Consider the following 18039-nt stretch of genomic DNA (forward strand, 5'->3'; position numbering starts at 1 on the left):
TGCCCACCGGGGGGCGCGGGGGGTGGGCAGGGGCTGCTCTTCCTGCCCGGGCCCGGGCAGAGGCGGAGATGGGGCGGCGATAAGGCCGCGGCACCGCGGCTTATCTCCTTCACACCATCGGCACCGGGAACCGCCCTCGCACCCTGCCCGGGGCCGGGCTGGGCCCGGAGAGACGGGACGGGACCCCCCCGCAGCCCCCCGGGGTTCCGTGCCCGGGGTCCGTGCCCGGGGTCCGTGCCCGGGGTTCCGTGCCCGGGGTTCCGTGCCCGGTGCTGCCCCGCCCGGGGGTCCCGCAGCGCTGGCCCGACCCCCCCAGCCCGCAGGAGGGGGTGCAGGACCTCCAAAAACACAGAGGAGGGATGGACAGAGCTCCCCCTGCCCAGCCCCTTCCCCAGGAAAACCGGGACAATCCCCCCACCCCGGCACCCATCGCCCCCCAGCCCGGCTCCGGCCGTGTCCCCTCTGTCACCACCAGCCCGGTGAGTTCTGTTTTGCCTCTGATTGTCCCTTTTTGGGTCACCCACCTGCCCGATAAACCCCAAAAGCTCCGGGAGCTGCAGGACACCCCACCCCGTGTCACCCCCAGGGCCACCCCGGCGACACAAGCTGAGCCCCAAACTCATTCCCGACCCCAAGCCCATCCCCGGGGGGACACCCCCAGCTGGATCCCCCCACTCTCCTCCCCCGGGGACCCCAAGAGAGGAGACGCCTGCACCCCCTCCGAGGCATTTCGGGCGCTGGGAAGGTTTTATTGGAGTCGGTGGCGGCAGCGAGGGCGCGTCCCTCGTCCCGGGGGTCCCGGGGGTCCCGGGGGTCCCGGGGGTCCCGGGGGTCCCGGCGTGGGGCGGGGGGGCCGCGCCCGGCCGAGCCCCCGGCCTTGCGTGGGGCTGTGCGCTGTGACACGGGGGGACATGCAGCGCGGGCGGCTCGGTGAGGGGGGACCGTGCTGCGGACCCCCTGTCCCGGCGGCTTTGAGGTAGATCGAACGTGGGGGGACGGGGGGGATGGGTGGGGGGCTCGGGGTCAGCAGCCGCCTGCAGCCCCCGGCTGAAGCAGGGGGAGGGGGGCTGGGGATTTAGGGGGGCTGCTGAGGGGCTGCGCTGTCCCCACGCCACGCGGGGGTGTGGGGGGAGCCCCGGGGAGCCCAGTGCAATGTTGGGGGGCTGGGGGGGGGGGTGGGTCCATGCTGCTCCTCCGGGTTCGTTTCTCAGCAGCATCGTTGTGGGGAGGGGGGAAATTCGGGGGGTAGGGGGTGCTTTTAATGTAAAAGAGAGGAAAGATGCTTGAACCGGCGGGACAAGGCAGAGGGGACCGAGAACAAGCAGCTGCCCCCCACTCCCGACCCCGAGCCCCCCTCTGACCCCCCGGGCCGGGGAAGGGGCGGCCCCTTCCCCTCACCTCCTTCCTGGGGGCCGGATCCGGCCCCGGCCCCTCGGATCCTCCCTGAGATCGAGCAGCGACACTCGAGGGGACAGGGGACAGCCAGGGGCACGGCCGGGTCCCCTCCGGCCACCACCCGGCCCGGCGTGGCCCTGGTACCCCACCGGAGCATCCAAACCTGGCACGGCGGGCTCCGGGGGGCTCCGGGGGGCTCCGGGGGGCTCCGGGGGGCTCCGGGGGGCTCTGGGGGGGCTCCGGGGGGCTCTGGGGGGCTCTGGGGGGGCTCAGTCTTTCCGTAGCTACTGAAGATTGGAGGTATTTCGGGAGGCGGGCGCTCCCGGTGTGTTTCCATGCAGCATCCAGAGGTGGGGAGGGGCCGAGGCTCAGATCTTGCTGTTCTCCAGGTGCGAGTCGATGTGTTTGACCAGCGCATCGTCCGGGTAGCCGATGGGGAAGGCCAGCTGGCACAGCGGGCAGCTCCGCACCTCCGAGTCCACCGTCTCCAGCAGCAGCTGGGGGGGCGCAGGGCGATCAGACCCCTGCACTGGCCACGTCCCCTCTGTCACCTCCCCCCGAACCTCCCCCGCTGTCCCCAGCCAGCCGGGAGGTGACAAACGGGGAAACTGAGGCAGCCACCTCGCCACGTGGTGCCGCCGCACTGGGAGTGGGGGGGTTCCCTCGATGCTCCCCACCGCCAAACCCACCCCAAAACCCCGCGGGGAGATCGGGGTGCCCTCCTTACGTTGATGGAAGGCCAGGACTGGGCGTGCTCGGCCCGGGCGTAGGCGGCCGCCGTCCGGTGCGCGGCGTCGGCGTCCGGCGCGGGGAAACCGGCGCAGAAGGAGGCGCAGCGGATGGCTCCGGCCTCGGGGCTGGGGGGGCTGGGCAGCGCCCACTCCTCCTCATCCGAGGAGCCCTTGTCGAAGCGGACGTGCTCCTCGAAGGGCCCGTGGGCGCTGAGCGGTGCCCCCGCGCCCCCCAGGTACACCTCGCCGTAGGGCCGGTGCTTGGGCAGCGTGGAGGCCTCGGGCTGCAGCCAGAGCAAGCGGCTCTGCTGGTACAGGGCCACGTTGGTCACCTCCGAGTAGCTGCGGCGGCCCTGGAAGCCGGCCTTGATGTGGCGGCTCGAGGGTTTGGCGTAGGCCAGCTCCATCCTCTCGCCGGGCAGGCGGTGTGGTGACGCCGAGGGTGGCGATGGGCACGGCGCTGGTGGCGGTGGTGGCACGGGCGAGCGGCGCTGAGGGGCTGGCGACTGGCTGGAGGGTGGCACCGGGGAACGGCGCTGCTGGGCCGGAGACTGGCACGGGCCCGGGGCTGGCGAGCGGCGCTGCTGGGCCGGAGATTGGCTCGGGGGTCCCGGTGAGCGGCGCTGGAGCGCGGGGGATTGGCACTGGGAGCGCCCCGGGGCACCGGGCGACGGGCACTGCGGGGCGGGCGAGCGGCGCTGCTGCGCCGGGGAGTGGCACTGGGACAGCGGCGAGTGGCGCTGGCCTGGCACGGGACAGGGGGACACGCGAGGGAATGCTCGGTGTCAGCGGGGCGGCAAGGGACGTGGGGGAAGTGTGGGAAATAAATGTGGGAAATGTGGGAAATGTGGGACACGGGAAATGTGGGAAGTGTGTGGGAAATAAATGTGGGAAATGTGGGACACGGGAAGTGTGGGAAGCGTGGGACATGTGGGAAGTGTGGGAAGTGAGGGACATGTGGGACATGTGGGACATGTGGGAAGTGTCGGAAGTGTGGGACATGTGGGAAGTGTGGGAAATATGGGAAATGTGGGAAGTGGTCCCAGGAATGGATTTTTTTGGGATGGATATTCACAGGTATGGATATTTTTGGAATGGGACATTCCCAGGTGTGGATGATCCCACACATGAATACTCCCAGGTATGGATAGTTTGGGATGGATACTCCCAGGTATGGATATTTTGGGATGGATGCTCCCTGGTATGGATATTTTGGGATGGATACTCCCAGGTGTGGACATTCCCAGGTACGGATATTTCAGGATGGGACACTCCCAGGTACGGATATTTTGGGATGGGACACTCCCAGGTATGAATATTTTGGGATGGGACACTCCCAGGTACGGATATTTTGGGAGGGACACCCTTGCTGTGGGACGCTCCCAGTGTGGGTCCCACACCCACCAGAGCTCACTCCCATCCATAGGACGATCTCTCCCACCCCCTTTTCCCGCTGTTGTGCCCCCCGTGCCCACCCCGCACCCCGGGGCCCCTCTCACCCCCGCCGGGGCTCTTCTCCTGCAGCAGCGCCCGCAGGATCTGGCTCTGCAGGGCGCTGAGGTTCCGCAGGCGGCACAGCTCCTCCGTCAGCTCCGTGTAGGCCAGCGCCAGGTTCACCCTGCGGAGCAAAGCACGGCCGGGATGGGGCAGGAGAGATCCCTCAGGGGGATGAAATCCTGGGAACCCCTCCGGAGGGGTGAAATCCTCCAGCGGGGGTTAAATCCTCCAGCGGGGGTTAAATCCTCCAGTAGGGATTAAATCCTTCGGTAGGGATTAAATCCTTCGGTAGGGATTAAATCCTTCGGTAGGGATTAAATCCTCCAGCACGGATTAAATCCTTCGTAGGGTTTGACCTCCCCCCTGGAATTTTGGTTGGTTTGGTTTTGGTTTGGTTTTTTTGGGGGTTTTTAAAATAAACACAGCTAAAAAAGGTTTAGTTCTGCTGCCTGCATGGTGATTCCAGCATTCCTCCAGGAAATTCCTGAGGAATTCATGACCCAGGGTGGAAAAAAAAAAAAGCCACCTCAGGGTGTCTGAGGTTCCTCCTCTCCACCCCGGCCAGATCCAGAGGACAATTCCCAAAGGGGTCGCAGCGGCTTGTGGCCACATCCCCGGGAATATCCCATCCCAAAAATATCCACACCTGGGAGCATCCATATGTGGGAGGATCTGATGGTCCCGGAATGGATATTTTGGGTGTCTCTGAACAGAGAATATAAACACCACAAGAACAGGGAACATAAACACCACACAGCCCCGCTGTTCCCCCACAACCAACCCAAAACCACCCCAAAATTCATTTTTTGAACTGAAAATGGAAAAGTTGCGGCCGCGGATGGGGCAGGACGGGGCGGGAGCTGCTCCCCCCATCCCCCCCCAGCTCCCGGCGCTGGGAAGCGCTGCCAAAATCATCAATTCTGCCCCGAGTTGGTGTCGCTTTCCGAGCCGGGCTTTTCTCGGCGGGGACGCGAGGGGAGGAAGGAGCCGCGGGGCCGGAGCGCGGCGCGTCCCGGTGCGGCCCCGCTGAGCCGTTGTGACACCGCCCGCACCGGAGCCGCCGCTCGTAACCGCGGCTGACAGCGGCGGCCCCGGGCAGCGCGGCCGGAGAGGTGGGAAAGAGGAGAGAAAGTGGGAAAGGACCGCGAGAGGAGGGGAAAGAGTGGGGGGGAAGGAGGAGAAGGGTGGAGAGAAAAAAATATAAATGAAATGGGTGAAGGAGCAAAGAAAAAGGAGGGGGGAGGAAAAGGATGAAAGGGAGGGAAAGAAGGAAAAGAGAGAAGGGGGGAGGAAAAAAAGGAAAAGGAGGAAAGGAAAAGAGAGGAGGGGGAAAAGGAAAAGAAAGAAAAGAAGGAAAAGAGAGAAGGGGGAAAGGAAAAAAGGAAACGGAGGAAAAGACGGAAAAGAGAGAAGGAGGAAAAGGAAAAGAAGGAAAAGAAGGAAAAGAAGGCAAAGAAGGCAAAGAAGGCAAAGAAGGCAAAGAAGGCAAAGAAGGAAAAGAAGGAAAAGAAGGAAAAGAAGGAAAAGAAGGAAAAGAAGGAAAAGAAGGAAAAGAAGGAAAAGAAGGAAAAGAAGGAAAAGAGAGGAGGGGGAAAATGAAAAAAAGGAAAAGGAGGAAAGGAAAGAGAAGGAGGAAAAGAAGGAAAAGGAAAAGAAGGAAAAGGAGGGAAAAGAAGGAAAAGGAGGAAAAGAAAGAGAAGAAGGAAAAGAAAGAGGAGGAAATGAAGGAGGAGGAAAAGTAGGAAAATGAGGGAAAGGCGGAAAAGGAAGGAAAAGGAAGGAATAGGAAGGAAAAGGAAGGAAAATAAGGAAAATAAGGAAAAGGAGGGAAAGGAGGGAAAGGGGGGAAGGACACGCACAGGATGTCACCTTTGTGTCCCCAGACCCCTTTTTGCTGCAGAGCTGGAGGAGCCAGGGGTGGGGAACACACCTCTGGCACCCATGGGTGCAAGAGTCATTAAAACCCACCCAATCCCCCCAAAAACGTGGGCGGGGAAGTGGGAGGGGTGGCCTGACCCCCCCAAATCCCCACCCTGCTCTTTCCAGGGTTTTCCTCAATATTTGACTCCTGGTTTTTCTGGTGAGGGAGACCAAGAGGGAACAACCCCCAAGCTCAGAAAGCCAAAAAAATAATTGAAACCTCAGAAATTAAAATAAAAAAAGAGGAAGATGGGGGCGCGGGGGGACCCCTGCCCCAAGCAGAGCGTGGCAGAAACACCCGAAAATCACGCGGAGATGGAAAACGCTGATAAGGCGCTTTTCACACCCAAAGAAAGGGCGGAGAGACGCAGGTGACAAAAAAAGAGCTGAATCGGCAAAAAAAGAGCGCGGGGGGGGGGCGGGGGGGGGAGAAGCCGCCCCTGCCTCAGTTTCCCCGTGCCAGCCTGGCGAGTTTGGGGTTAAAAATGCGAGATTTTGGTGATGGGGGAGGTTAAGGGAGATGTTTGGGAGTTTGAATTTCTGTGGATGTTGTGGGGAGGGGGTGAGAGGAGCGGTGGGGAGATGTGGGGTGAGCTGGGGGGAGGGATTTGGGGGGAATGGAGGGAATTGATGGGAATGGAGGGAATTTTTGGGAATGGAGGGAAGGAATGGGAATGGAGGGGATTAATGGGAATAGAAGGGATTAATGGGAATGGAGGGGATTGATGGGAATGGAGGGGATTAATGGGAATGGAGGGAATTATTGGGAATGGAGGGAATTTTATGGAAATGGAGGGAATTTTATGGGAATGGAGGGGATGAAGGAGGGGAAGGGAGAGGCGGGAGCCCCCCCGGGAGGGATCCAGCCCCCCTTGGATCTGATCTGGAGGAGGGCACAGGAACCATCCGACAGCTCGGGAGCGGGAGGGGACGGATCCAGCCCCCCAAAACAGCGGCCGGCACCTTCCCGGGCCCGCCTGTCCCCCGGTCTGTCCGTCACTGTCATTGTCACTGTCACCGCCCGGCGCGGGGACAGCGGGGAGAGATGCCAGACCCGAGTTAGAGCGGGGACAGCGCCCCCGACTCGGTGCCACCGGGGAATTTCGGGGTTTGGGGGTCCGGGGACAGCGTCACCGCCTCGGTGCCACTCGGTGCCGCTCTCTCGGCAGCCGCGAACCGTCAGTGCCCTCTGGAGGCAGCGCCGAGGCCGCACCGGGCACCGGGACAACGCACGGACACCGGGAACCGGGCACCGTACACCGGGAACCGGGCACCGGGACAATGCACGGACACCGGGAACCGGAAACCGGGCACCGGGACAATGCACGGACACCGGGCACCGGGCACCGGGCGAAGGGCACCGGGAAGGGGTCACGGGGCACCAGGACAATATTCGGCACCGGGCACCCGGTGCCCGCAGCCCCGCCCAGCCCCAAGGCTGATTTTGGGGTTGGTGATTTTGGGGTTGGTGATTTTGGGGTACGGGACCCCCCCATTGCAGCACTCCATGCGGGGACCCCGTGCAGAGGTGTGGGGTGAGCGCCGTGCCCCACAGCCGGTACCGTGTGCCCCCCACCGCCCCGGGGCCCCCCAGCCCCCCGCCCAGCCCCCCCAGCACTTACTGGTCATCGCCCACCTTCTTCACCCAGGCCATGGCGCGCTCCGACTGCTCCTGGGGACAGAGGGGCGCTCAGCGCCGGGACCCCCGCCCGGCCAGGGGTGCTGGGGGGCAGACCCTGCCCCACATCCGCTCCCAGACACCCCCCGGCACCCAAACCCCACTGACCGGGACTGAGGGGTGCTATGGGGTCAGACCCTGCCCCATTCCCTCTCCCAGACACCCCCAGCACCCAAACCCCACCCAGCAGGAATGAGGGGTCCCCTCGGCACCCAAACCCCACCCAGCACGAATGAGGGGTCCCCCCGACACCCAAACCCCACTGACTGGGACTGAGGGGTCCTGTGGGTCAGACCCTGCCCCATTCCTGCTCCCAGGCACCCCTCGCACCCAAACCCCACCCAGCAGGACTGAGGGGTGCTATGGGGTCAGACCCTGCCCCACTCCTGCTCCCAGCACCCAAAACCCCAATGACCGGGAATGAGGGGTCCCTCCAGCACCCAAACCCCACCCACTGAGGATAGGGGGTTCTGGGAGTCAGACCCTGCCCCACACCCGCTCCCAGACACCCCTCAGCACCCAAACCCCACCCAGGACGGGGTGGCCCCGGACCTGCTCGCGGGTGTCCCGCAGGTGCTCCAGCTCCGCCTGCAGCCGCTCGCACTCGGCCTTGAGCTGCTCCTCGCGGTGTTGGGCGCGCTGGTTCTCCTGCCGCGCCGCCTCCAGCTCGGCCTCCAGCCCGCGGCTCTGCCAGGCCCCGGCGCGCTCCAGCACTGCGGGCACGGCTCGGCTCAGCCCTGGGCATGGCTCAGGCACGGCTCGGCTCAGCCCCGGGCACGGCTCAGCCCGGGCATGGCTCGGGCACGGCTCGGCTCAGCCCCGGGCACGGCTCGGCTCAGCCCTGGGCATGGCTCAGGCACGGCTCGGCTCAGCCTGGGCACGGCTCGGCTCAGCCCCGGGCACGGCTCGGCTCAGCCCCGGGCACGGCTCATCCCGGGCACGGCTCGGGCACTGCTCGGCTCAGCCTGGGCACCACCCCGGCACGGCTCGGCTCAGCCAGGGCACGGCTCAGCTCAGCCCCGACACAGCTCGGCTCAGCCCTGGCACCCCTCGGCTCAGCCTGGGCACGGCTCGGCTCAGCGTGGGCACGGCTCAGCCCTGGGCATGGCTCGGCTCATCTCGGGCACGGCTCAGCCCCGGGCACGGCTCGGCTCAGCCCCGGGCACGGCCCGGGCACGGCTCGGCTCAGCCCCGGGCATGGCTCGGGCACGGCTCGGCTCAGCCTTGGCACGGCTCAGCCCGGGCACGGCTCATCCCTGGCACGGCTTATCCCTGGCACGGCTCATCCCGGGCACGGCTCAGCCCTGGCACGGCTCAGACCAGGCACGGCTCGGCTCAGACCAGGCACGGCTCAGCCCTGGCACGTCTCATCCCTGGCACGGCTCATCCCGGGCACGGCTCAGCCCTGGCACGTCTCATCCCTGGCACGGCTCATCCCTGGCACGTCTCATCCCTGGCACGGCTCATCCCGGGCACGGCTCATCCCTGGCACGGCTCGGCCATGGCACGGCTCGTCCCTGGCACGGCTCATCCCTAGCACGGCTCAGCCTGGGCACGGCTCATCCCGGGCACGGCTCATCCCGGGCACGGCTCCTCCCGGGCACGGCCGCGGGTCCCGGGGCCGCGTTAGGCGGTAAAGGGGCTCTCACCGTGGCTCAGGCCGGGGTTGGGGTGCCGGGCGATGAACGGCGGCTCCTGCCCGCCCAGCCCGGGGAAGGCGCCGCCGTCGCGCTGCCGCAGCTGCTGCTCCAAGCTCCGGATGCGGCTCAAGTGCTGCTCCACCAGCGCCCGCTGCACCGGGAGGGACCGGGCTGAGCTTCGGCCGCGCTGCGTCCCCTCCCCGGGGCTCACCCACCCCCCCCAGCCCGGCACACGCGGATTTTGGGGCGGTTTTTGGAGCGGGATCGGCCCGGTGGCGGTGGCGCGGCTGGGAAAGGGGAGCCGGGGATGCCCGGTTGACACCGGGACTCTTGGCACGGCGGGAGCGGGAGGATGGATAAATCTGAGCATCCCTAAAACCCCAAAACGCCACGGCCCCCTGCCTGCCCAAAGCTGGGGACACCACGGGCCCGGGAGAGGGGACGGGACCCCGCTGTCCCCGGCGGTGGCTGTCACCCACCATCTCTGCCAGCTCCGTCTCCAGGTCCGCCTTCTCCACGCACAGCTTCTCGTATGCCTGGATCATCTCCTCCAGCTGCTCCTCCCGCTCTTTGCTCTTCTGCAGCTGCCAGGGGAGGGCGGAGGGGATTTGGGGTGGGTGGATGGCTCAGGGACCCCCTAAAGCCCCCCCAAAGCCCCGGGATCTCCTCACCTCGTGCTGGAACTGGTTGAGCTGCTGCTGCAGCGACGCCTTCTCGCTCTTGAGCAGCGAGTTCTCCTTGGCCTCGTAGAGGGAGAAGATGTGCTCCTCGCCGAACTCGCCGATCAGGGGGTACTGCGGCCGCGGGGTGGGCGGTCAGCGGGGTCCCTCCGGCCCCCCGGCCCCCCCGAGCTCCCCCAGACCCCTCACCTTGACCTCGTACATCTTGAGGCGGCGCTTGAGCGTGGAGTTCTCCCTCTCCAGCGCCGTGAGCCGGTTCTTGATGTCGTCGTAGGCGGTGATGAGGGCGAAGTGCGAGGCCGAGCACATCTCGCCCGACAGGTCGGTGTTGGGGCTGTCCAGCCAGTCCTCGTCCGGCCCCAGCGCCTCCTGCGTCAGGATGCTGATGTCGTCCTCGAACATGGAGTCCATGTCCTGCCTGCGGGGACACTCCGCTGCCACCAGGCCAGCGCTGGGGCTGTGGGGACACCCGGTGCTGGTGACCCACCCAGCCCAGGTGGGTCTGTGGGTGCTCAGCCTCTCCCAGTGGCACCCAGTGACAGTCCCAGGGGTGCCACCACCACCAGCTCCGACCCCACGCTGTCCCCTGGGGTGACAAGGGGACACCGGCCACGCCATCCCCTCCGTCCCACCCGGGGAAAGAGGGGACAGAGATCCTCACACCCCCCAGCCCCCATCAGCAGGAGGGTGGGAGCAGAGAGCCCCCCGGGGGGGACACGGTGACTTTCCTGACGTCCCCTCCGGGGACCGAGCACCAGAAATAGCGGCCGGTGCCGCCGCTGCCGCACGGGAGCCGCTTCCCGGGCCTCCCACGCCTGGCGCAGCCCTGCCCTAAATACCGGCGCTGCCGCTCAGCCCCGGGAGCCACCTGGCTGCCGGTACCGTCCCCAGCCCCTCCCGGGGTCCCCAACCCCGCCCGGGGTCCCCAACCCCGCCCGGGGTCCCCAACCCCGCCCGGGGTCTCCAACCCCGCCCGTCCCGCCCCGCCGCAGCGCTGACCCCGCGCGGGGCTCCCGCAGCCGCTGCCTCCGGTGGCTCCCGGGATGTTTCCCGGTGGGAGAAGCGCCTCGAGGCAGCGCAGCCGGTGCTGGCGCTGTCCCCTGTCCGTGTCCCCTGTCCTCTGTCCCCTGTCCCTGTCCCTGTCCCTGTCCCTGTCCCTGTCCCTGTCCCTGTCCCTGTCCCCCGTCCCTGTCCCTGTCCCCTGTCCCTGTCCCCTGTCCCTGTCCCCCTCGGGAGCCTGGGGACATCCCTGCCCCGCTGCCACCCCCGGGCCAGAGGTCCCGTGGGACACGGAGAATAAATCATGGACCAGGGGCTAAATCCACCCCCGGGCTGGTGACAGAGGGGACACAGCTCTGCCCGGGCAGGGAGGGCACTGCCATCCCCCTCCCGGGGAAACTGAGGCACCCCCAAAACCAAGATGAGTCTCCCCAAGCACTGGTGACCCCCGACCCCAAATGAAGATCCCCAGAGCCTTGCGGGGGGGTCCCAGGCCCTGCCAGCGAGGTGACAGGACCCTCTGTGTCCCCAACGCTCCGGGCCTGCCGGCAGCTGCGTGTCCCCAGCCCGGCCCGGAGCTCCCCGGTGGTGCCGTGCCTCAGTTTCCCCAGCCCGGCCCGGAGCTCCCCGGTGGTGCCGTGCCTCAGTTTCCCCAGCCCGGCCCGGAGCTCCCCGGTGGTGCCGTGCCTCAGTTTCCCCGGCCCGGTGGGACACGTGCCTTGCAGCGGGCCCCGGGCGCGGGGCGAAACAGCGCGGGCTGGGCAGGGCTGCGGGCTCAGGCGTGTCACAGGCGTGTCACAGGCGTGTCACAGGCGTGTCACAGGCGTGTCACAGGCGTGTCACAGTCGTGGCTCAGGTGCGGGAGCTCCGGACATCGCCCATGAGAGGATCGGCGGGAGCCGGAGCTGCTCTCATCGGGGTCCAGGCGGGGTCCCCGCGCCCCCTCCGCGCTCCCGGCCCCTCCTCGAGGCCCGCGAATGCCTGGGGAAAAACCGAAAATGGGGCTTGGAAAATGAGCAGAAATGGGGCTTGGAATATGAGCAGAAATGGGGTTTGGAATATGAGCAGAAATGGGGTTTGGAAAATGAGCAGAAATGGGGCTTGGAAAAAAAGCAGAAATGGGGCTGCAGCCCCCCGGGACTGGGACACTGCGGGAGGGCTCGGCCGGCTCAGGGCTCCGGTGGGAACGGGAACGGGAATGGGAACGGGACCGGGAGCAGGAATGGCGATGGGAATGGGATGTGCCAGGCTGTGGGTGCTGCTGGCACCCGGCTGGGTTAGGGACAGGGCTTGGTGCCCCCAAAAAAACCTTTTGGGGGGCGGGAGGATGCACTCGGTAGGAGCCGGCCTAAGGCAGCCCCCCCTGCCCGGCCCTCGGTGGCCGCGGCCGGGACGAGCCCCCTCCTCATTGTGGGACCCCCCCGGTGCTGTCCCGGTTCTGCGGGGCTGGGGAGACGCGGGGAGGGGCTGGGGGCACCGCCACGGCCAGGAGCGAGGGCAGCGGCCCTGGAACCGGGGGGGAACCGGGGGAGAACCGGGGGAGAACCGGGGGAGAACCGGCGGGGAAAGGGGGACGGGGCGAGCGCGCCCCCGACTTGGGGAGCCGGGCCCGGTGCGCGGGTGAGCGCGGACGGGGGTCGCGATAGGGTGAGCGGGGTGTGGGGGGGGGGTCCGGCCTGCCGCGGCCCCGGAGGCTCCGGGAAACCGTCCCCGAACGGCCCCGGGCCGGGCCGGTGCCGCCTGCCCCCCCCGCGCCCAGCCCGGGGCCGCGCCGCGCCGGGGGTCGGGGACGGGGACGGAAACGCAGGAGGGGTCTGGGGCGGAGCCGGGACGGGATGAGGATGAGGATGAGGATGAGGATGAGGATGGAGCCGGGGATGGGGACGAGGATGGAGCAGGAGATGGGGACGGAAGCGGGATAGAACCGGGCTGGAAATGGGCACGGAAGCGGGGATGGGGATGAAGGTGGGGATGGGGATGAAGGTGGGGATGGGGATGCGAATCCAGCCGGGGATGGAGATGGGGCTGAGGATGGTGATGAGGATGAGGATGAGGATGAGGATGGGGGTGAGGATGAGGATGGGGATGGGGATGGGGATGAGGATGGAGCCGCGGATGAGGATGAAGCGGGGATGGTGAAGGCGGCGGGGGGAGACGGGGCCGGGGCCGGGGCTGGGGTCGCGCTGTGGCGGGAGCGGACAGGCCCGGTGGGGCGGGGGCAGCCCGCTCTGCCCCCCCGGCCGCTCCCGCCGTGCCCCGGCCCAGGCCCCGCACTCACCGGCGCTGCTGCTGCGCTGCGGCGGCGCCCGCGGGATGCGGCTCCGTCCCCGCCCCGCCGGGTCCCGCCGCCGCCGCCGCTCCCGGTCCCCGCCGCAGCCCCGGCCCCGCCGCCGTTTCTTCCGCTCCGGAGACACCGACAAACCACGTGGGCACCGGGCGGCCGCCAGCCCCTCCCCCGCCACGCGCCGGGGCCGCCCCCGGGGCTGTGACCCCCCCCACCGGGGCACGGCCGGTCCCGGGGATGCTCCGGGGGGGACACACGCACCGGAGCCCGGAGCCCGGCAGCGCTGCCGTGGCCTGCCCCGGGAGGGGCACCGCCGACCCCCGGCGCCCCCCGTGCCCTGCGGAGCCCCCCAAGGTGGTGGCGGGGTCGGGGGGCTTCTCCCTCCATCCCGGGGGGCACCGGCACCGCGGAGCCGCAGCCCCGCGCGGTGGGGGCTGGGCTCCCCCCCTGCCCCCGCCCCCCAATCCCCCCCTCCCCCCTGCCCGAACATTTTATTCCCTGAATTGTGCTCGGAGCCGCTTCCATTATGGAATTACATCTTTTCCCTGTGTGCGCAGGTTATTAATAGCTGCTCTCCTTTCGCCGCGGCTGCCGGGGGCTCCGGGGGACAAAAACCCCCCTGGAGGGGTGGCACTGCCAGCCTGGGTGCCCGAGGACAGAGCCTGGAGTGGCACAGACAGACCCACGGCACGGACAGACCCCCAGGTGGGGGTCACTGCCAGCCTGGTGCCCAAGGACAGACCCTGAATGACCCATGGCACAGACAGACCCCTGCAGACCCCCAGGTGGGGGTCAGTGCCATCCTCAGTGCCCACAGATCCCCAGGACAGACCCTGAATGACCCATGGCATGGACAGACCCCTGGGTGGGGGTCACTGCCATCCCAGTGCCCACAGATCCCCAGGACAGAGCCTGGAGTGGCACAGACAGACCCACGGCACGGACAGACCCCTCGGTGGGGTCACTGCCATCCCCAGTGCCCACAGGGCTCCAAGACAGACCCTGAATGACCCACAGACCCACCCACGGACACATCCACAGCTCTGAGTGACCCCACTGGCACCAGATTCCTGCCAGGCCTCATCCCACCCCAGCAGAGCTGCCAGGAATGGGAAGCAGAACCCCAGGGATGGAGCCCAGGGGGGTCTGCAGGACCCCGACATTCCAAACATCCCTGCCAGGGCCTCTGGAGGAGCTGGGGGGGAGAGCAGCTCCAGGGCCGGGCACTGGGGGGGATCCAGCCCCAAAGCCCCAAAGCCCAGCTGGGTGATGGCAGCACGGAGAAATCCCGGTCCTGACCGTGGCTCTGTCACCACGGGGGAAAGGGAACCGCTGAAAAATCCAGCTCGGGATTTTGGGTCAGACTCAAAGGGAGCAAAACTCCAAACCGGGAGCACCCACGGAATTCCCAATCCGGATTCCTTTGGACATCCTGGAGAGGCTGGAGGAGATCCAGACCCTGAGCTGGGGGCACGGACAGACCCCCGGCAGTGCCGAGATTCCAGGAGGTTCCCACGGGAGCTAAAAACGCCCCACGAGGCCGGGAATATTTTGGGAGGCCAATGCCAGGGATGGAATTTCCAGCAGGGAATCCTAGGGAAGGCAAAGAGCTCCTGGAATGTCACCTTAGGGTGGGACAGCAGCGGGGGAGGGCGGGATCCGCAGGGATCCGCAGGGACGGGATCTGCCGCAAGAACCGAGGACTCGCTGCAAAGCGCTTTGAAGTGCAAATGAAGAATTCCGAATGAATTCGGAAGGAAAAACATCCCGGAGCGTCCTGATGGATGCAGGGACCCCCGCTCGAGGGGCACAGGAGGTCCCTGGGAGATGGGGACAAAGCCTGGAGCCACCCGGGAGCTGTGACAGGGTCGGAGAGGAGGAGCAGAGGAAGGCGGGACAGATCCAAGCTGCTGGAATTGTCTCACCTGAGCCAAATTCCCTGGGAATTGGGGGTTTGGGGGATTTGGGGTTCCCAGAGCCTCCATGGACAGGGATGGGATCAGGGATGAGGACAGGGATAAGAGCAGGGATGGGGACAGGAATGAGGACAGGGATGGGATCAGGGATAAGGACAGGGATGGGATCAGGGATGGGATCAGAGATAAGGACAGGGATTGGGACAGGAATTAGGACAGGGATGGGATCAAGGACAAGGACAGGGATGGGATCAGGGATGAGGATTGGAATCAGGACAGGAATGGGATCAGGGATGGGATTAGGGACAAGGACAGGAATTGGGACAGGGACAAGGACAGGGATGGGATCAGGGATGAGGACAGGGATGGGATCAGGGATGAGGATTGGAATGCGGACAGGGATGAGGACAGGGATGGGATCAGTGATAAGGACAGGGATAAGAGCAGGGATGAGGATTGGAAGGAGGACAGGGATTGGGACAGGGATAAAGACAGGGATGGGATCAGGGATGGGATCAGGGATGAGGACAGGGATTGGGACAGGGACAAGGACAGGGATGGGATCAGGGATGAGGATTGGAATTAGGACAGGAATGAAGACAGGGATTGGGACAGGAATGAGGACAGGGATGGGATCAGGGATGAGGACAGGGATGGGATCAGGGACGAGGACAGGGATGGGATCAGGGACGAGGATTGGAATTAGGACAGGGATGAGGACAGGGATGGGATCAGGGACGAGGATTGGAATTAGGACAGGGATGAGGACATCACTTCCCAGGCCCCGGCACAAGGATCAAAACCACCTTCCTCAGCCACCAAGTGAAAAACCCGGGATTCCCTCAGCTGGAAAATCACATTCCAGAGGGTGGCACCAGCTCCGGGGTGTCTCATCCCCTCCAGGTGGGAAAGTGCCCAGGAAAAGGCTCCTGGATAAATCCACGTCAGGAACTGCAGATCCTGGGAACACTCGCCGTGTCCCCGGGCCGGGGTGGTGGCACGGGTGGCTGATGTCACCTCCGAGGCTCCACAATCCACTCGTGGCTCATTTTTGCCACCTTTTCCAAGGAAAAATCAGCTTTTCCTCCTCTTTGAGGTGGCAGCTCAGCACATCAGCGTCAGGAAATGCAGATTCCAGGAATAATCCTGGGAATAATCCTGGGAATAACGGCGGTGTCTCCAGGCTGGGGTGGTGGCACAGATGGCACTGGTGACACAGCGCTGTCACTTCCAAGGCTCCAAAATGAACTTGTGGATTCTTTTCCCCTATTTTTTTTTTTTTTTTCCCAAAAGAAATCAGCTTTTCCTCCTCTTTTAGGGGGTAGAGACCATCGGGCCACTCCTGGATAAATCCCGGGAATAATCCTGGGAATAACGGCGGTGTCCCCGGGCCGGGGTGGTGGCACAGATGGCACTGGTGACACAGCGCTGTCACCTCCGGCTCCCCCGGAGAGGAAACGCGAGCTCGGCATTCCCTTCCCACGGCGTCTCCGAGCGGGGGCAGGAGCCTGGCAGAGGCTCCCGGGAAATGAAACAGCAGGAAAAAAAATTTAAAAAAAAAATTATATATATAAAAATTAAAAAAAAAAAAAAATTAGGGGAAAATCGAAATAAAAGCGGGTTTTTAATGTCTGATTCGGGAGGTGAACAAATGGATTTCAAATGGTTTTCCCAGGGGTTTTTGTGGAGCTGGAGGAGCATCCAGGGGTGGTTTTAATTTGCTGATAAATTGATTTGATTGATGGGTTAATTAATGAAGCTGTGGTTTTGGGGTTGTGGGGGATTCATCCCGAGGGAAAGGGATGGGGGATGGTGCCAAACTGAGCTGAATTTTTCAGGAATTTGGGAATCTCCAGGAGTTTGGGATCTCTGGGAATGTAGGATCCCCCCAGGAATTTCCTCGTGATGCAGCCCAAAAGAGCCCCCCAAAATCCCAAAAGATGCTGGAAGAGTTCAATCCGTGCCCAGGCAGCGATGGGATCAAGGAGGGGCAGATTTGAGGCAGAAATTCCAAGATACAGCCCAAAACCACCCCAAAAAAACCCCATAAAAAGCCCCCCCAGGAAAGGCCCCCAAAAAAGCACAAAGCCCCCGGCCCATCCTCAAAAAGGTCCCAAAAAACCCTTCCAGAAATGCGACCGCCCACCAAAATAATCCCCAAAATCTCCAAAAAGGCTCAAGGAAACCTGCCAAAAAAACAAAAAACCCCAAAAAAAGGTTCCAAATAACCAAAAAAAGCCCCTTAGAAGGTGAACAAACCCCCCCCAAAAAAAGAAAAAGCCTCCAAACCCTCAAAAAAGGCCACCAAAAAGGCCCCAAAATACCCTTCAAAAATAAAAAAAAAAAACAACCAACCCCCCCCCCAAAAAATTTAAAAAAGCCCTAAAAAAGCCCTAAAAAGGGGCCCAAACCCCTAAAAAGGCCCCGAAACCCTGCCATAAAAAGCCTTAAAAAGCCCCGAAAAAAACCTTTAAAAGCAAAAAAAAAGCCCTCAAACCCCCCCAAAACGGCCCTAAAAACCCTTCAAAAAGCCAGAAAATACCCCAAAAAAGAAAAAAAAACCCATAAAATTTTAAAAATAAAAAATTTCTAAAAAGCCCTCAAAACCCCCATAAAAACCCTTAAAAATTCCCCAAAAAATCCCCCCCAAAACCCCTTTAAAATCCCCAAAAATCCCTTAAAAATATATTTAAAAAAAAAACCCTTAAAAAGCCCAAAAATACCCCAAAACACGAGTCCGGAGGCGGTTTTTTTGCACTACTCTCAGTTTTTATTCTGCGCCGCCTCAGGCGGGAGCGGCCCCGGCCTCCGACCACAGAACCCCAAAATGGCACCAAAAGGCCCCCAAAAACGGCCCTAAAAAACCCTTCAAAACCCCAAAAAAAGCCCTCAACACCCCCAAAAACGGCCCTAAAAACCCTTTAAAAAGCCAGAAATGACCCCAAAAAAACCCTCCCAAAGTCTAAAAATTTAATTTAAAAAAATCTAAAAAAGCCCTCAAAACCCCCGTAAAAACCCTTAAAATTTCCCAAAAAAAACCCACTTAAAATCCCCAAAAATCCCTTTAAAAAATATTAAAAAAAACCCCTTAAAAAGCCCCAAAATACCCCAAAACACGAGTCCGGAGGCGGTTTTTTTGCACTACTCTGTTTTTATTCTGCGCCGCCTCAGGCGGGAGCGGCCCCGCCCCGGAACCGGATCCGGCCGCGGCTCCTCCCGCCCGGGAACGTTTTTATTTCTTTTTTTTTTATTTTTTTTTTAAATTCCATTTTTTTAAACTTATTTTTCTTTTTTTTTTT

The 18039-nt window shown here is 63.4% G+C and overlaps 1 protein-coding gene across 1 annotated transcript; it reads right to left on the minus strand.

The window, feature by feature from the left end:
• Positions 1–728: 728 nt before the first annotated feature.
• On the minus strand, positions 729–13272 carry TBKBP1 (TBK1 binding protein 1). The gene is made up of 11 exons (XM_072919138.1): positions 12819–13272; positions 11255–11521; positions 9731–9955; positions 9533–9655; positions 9341–9445; positions 8871–9012; positions 7774–7934; positions 7166–7215; positions 3626–3744; positions 2123–2871; positions 729–1892 (listed from the first exon to the last, which is right to left on the minus strand). The coding sequence occupies exons 3-11, from the start codon at positions 9950–9952 to the stop codon at positions 1764–1766; spliced, it is 1800 nt and encodes a 599-aa protein (XP_072775239.1). The 5' UTR covers positions 9953–9955; positions 11255–11521; positions 12819–13272; the 3' UTR covers positions 729–1763.
• Positions 13273–18039: the final 4767 nt, after the last annotated feature.

The sequence above is a fragment of the Taeniopygia guttata genome, chromosome 27, assembly GCF_048771995.1.
Source record: "Taeniopygia guttata chromosome 27, bTaeGut7.mat, whole genome shotgun sequence".
Taxonomy (NCBI): Eukaryota; Metazoa; Chordata; class Aves; order Passeriformes; family Estrildidae; genus Taeniopygia; species Taeniopygia guttata.

What these genes read in the sequence shown, in the direction of transcription:
- TBKBP1 (XM_072919138.1), bottom strand. Translation starts at nt 9,952, where the DNA reads ATGGACTCCATGTTCGAGGACGACATCAGCATCCTGACGCAGGAGGCG. An exon ending in CAACCCCGGCCTGAGCCACG is followed by an intron (nt 7,935 to 8,870) that starts GTGAGAGCCCCT and finishes CCGTGCCCGCAG; the next exon opens with TGCTGGAGCGCGCCGGGGCC. An exon ending in AAGAAGGTGGGCGATGACCA is followed by an intron (nt 3,745 to 7,165) that starts GTAAGTGCTGGG and finishes TTTGCTCCGCAG; the next exon opens with GGTGAACCTGGCGCTGGCCT.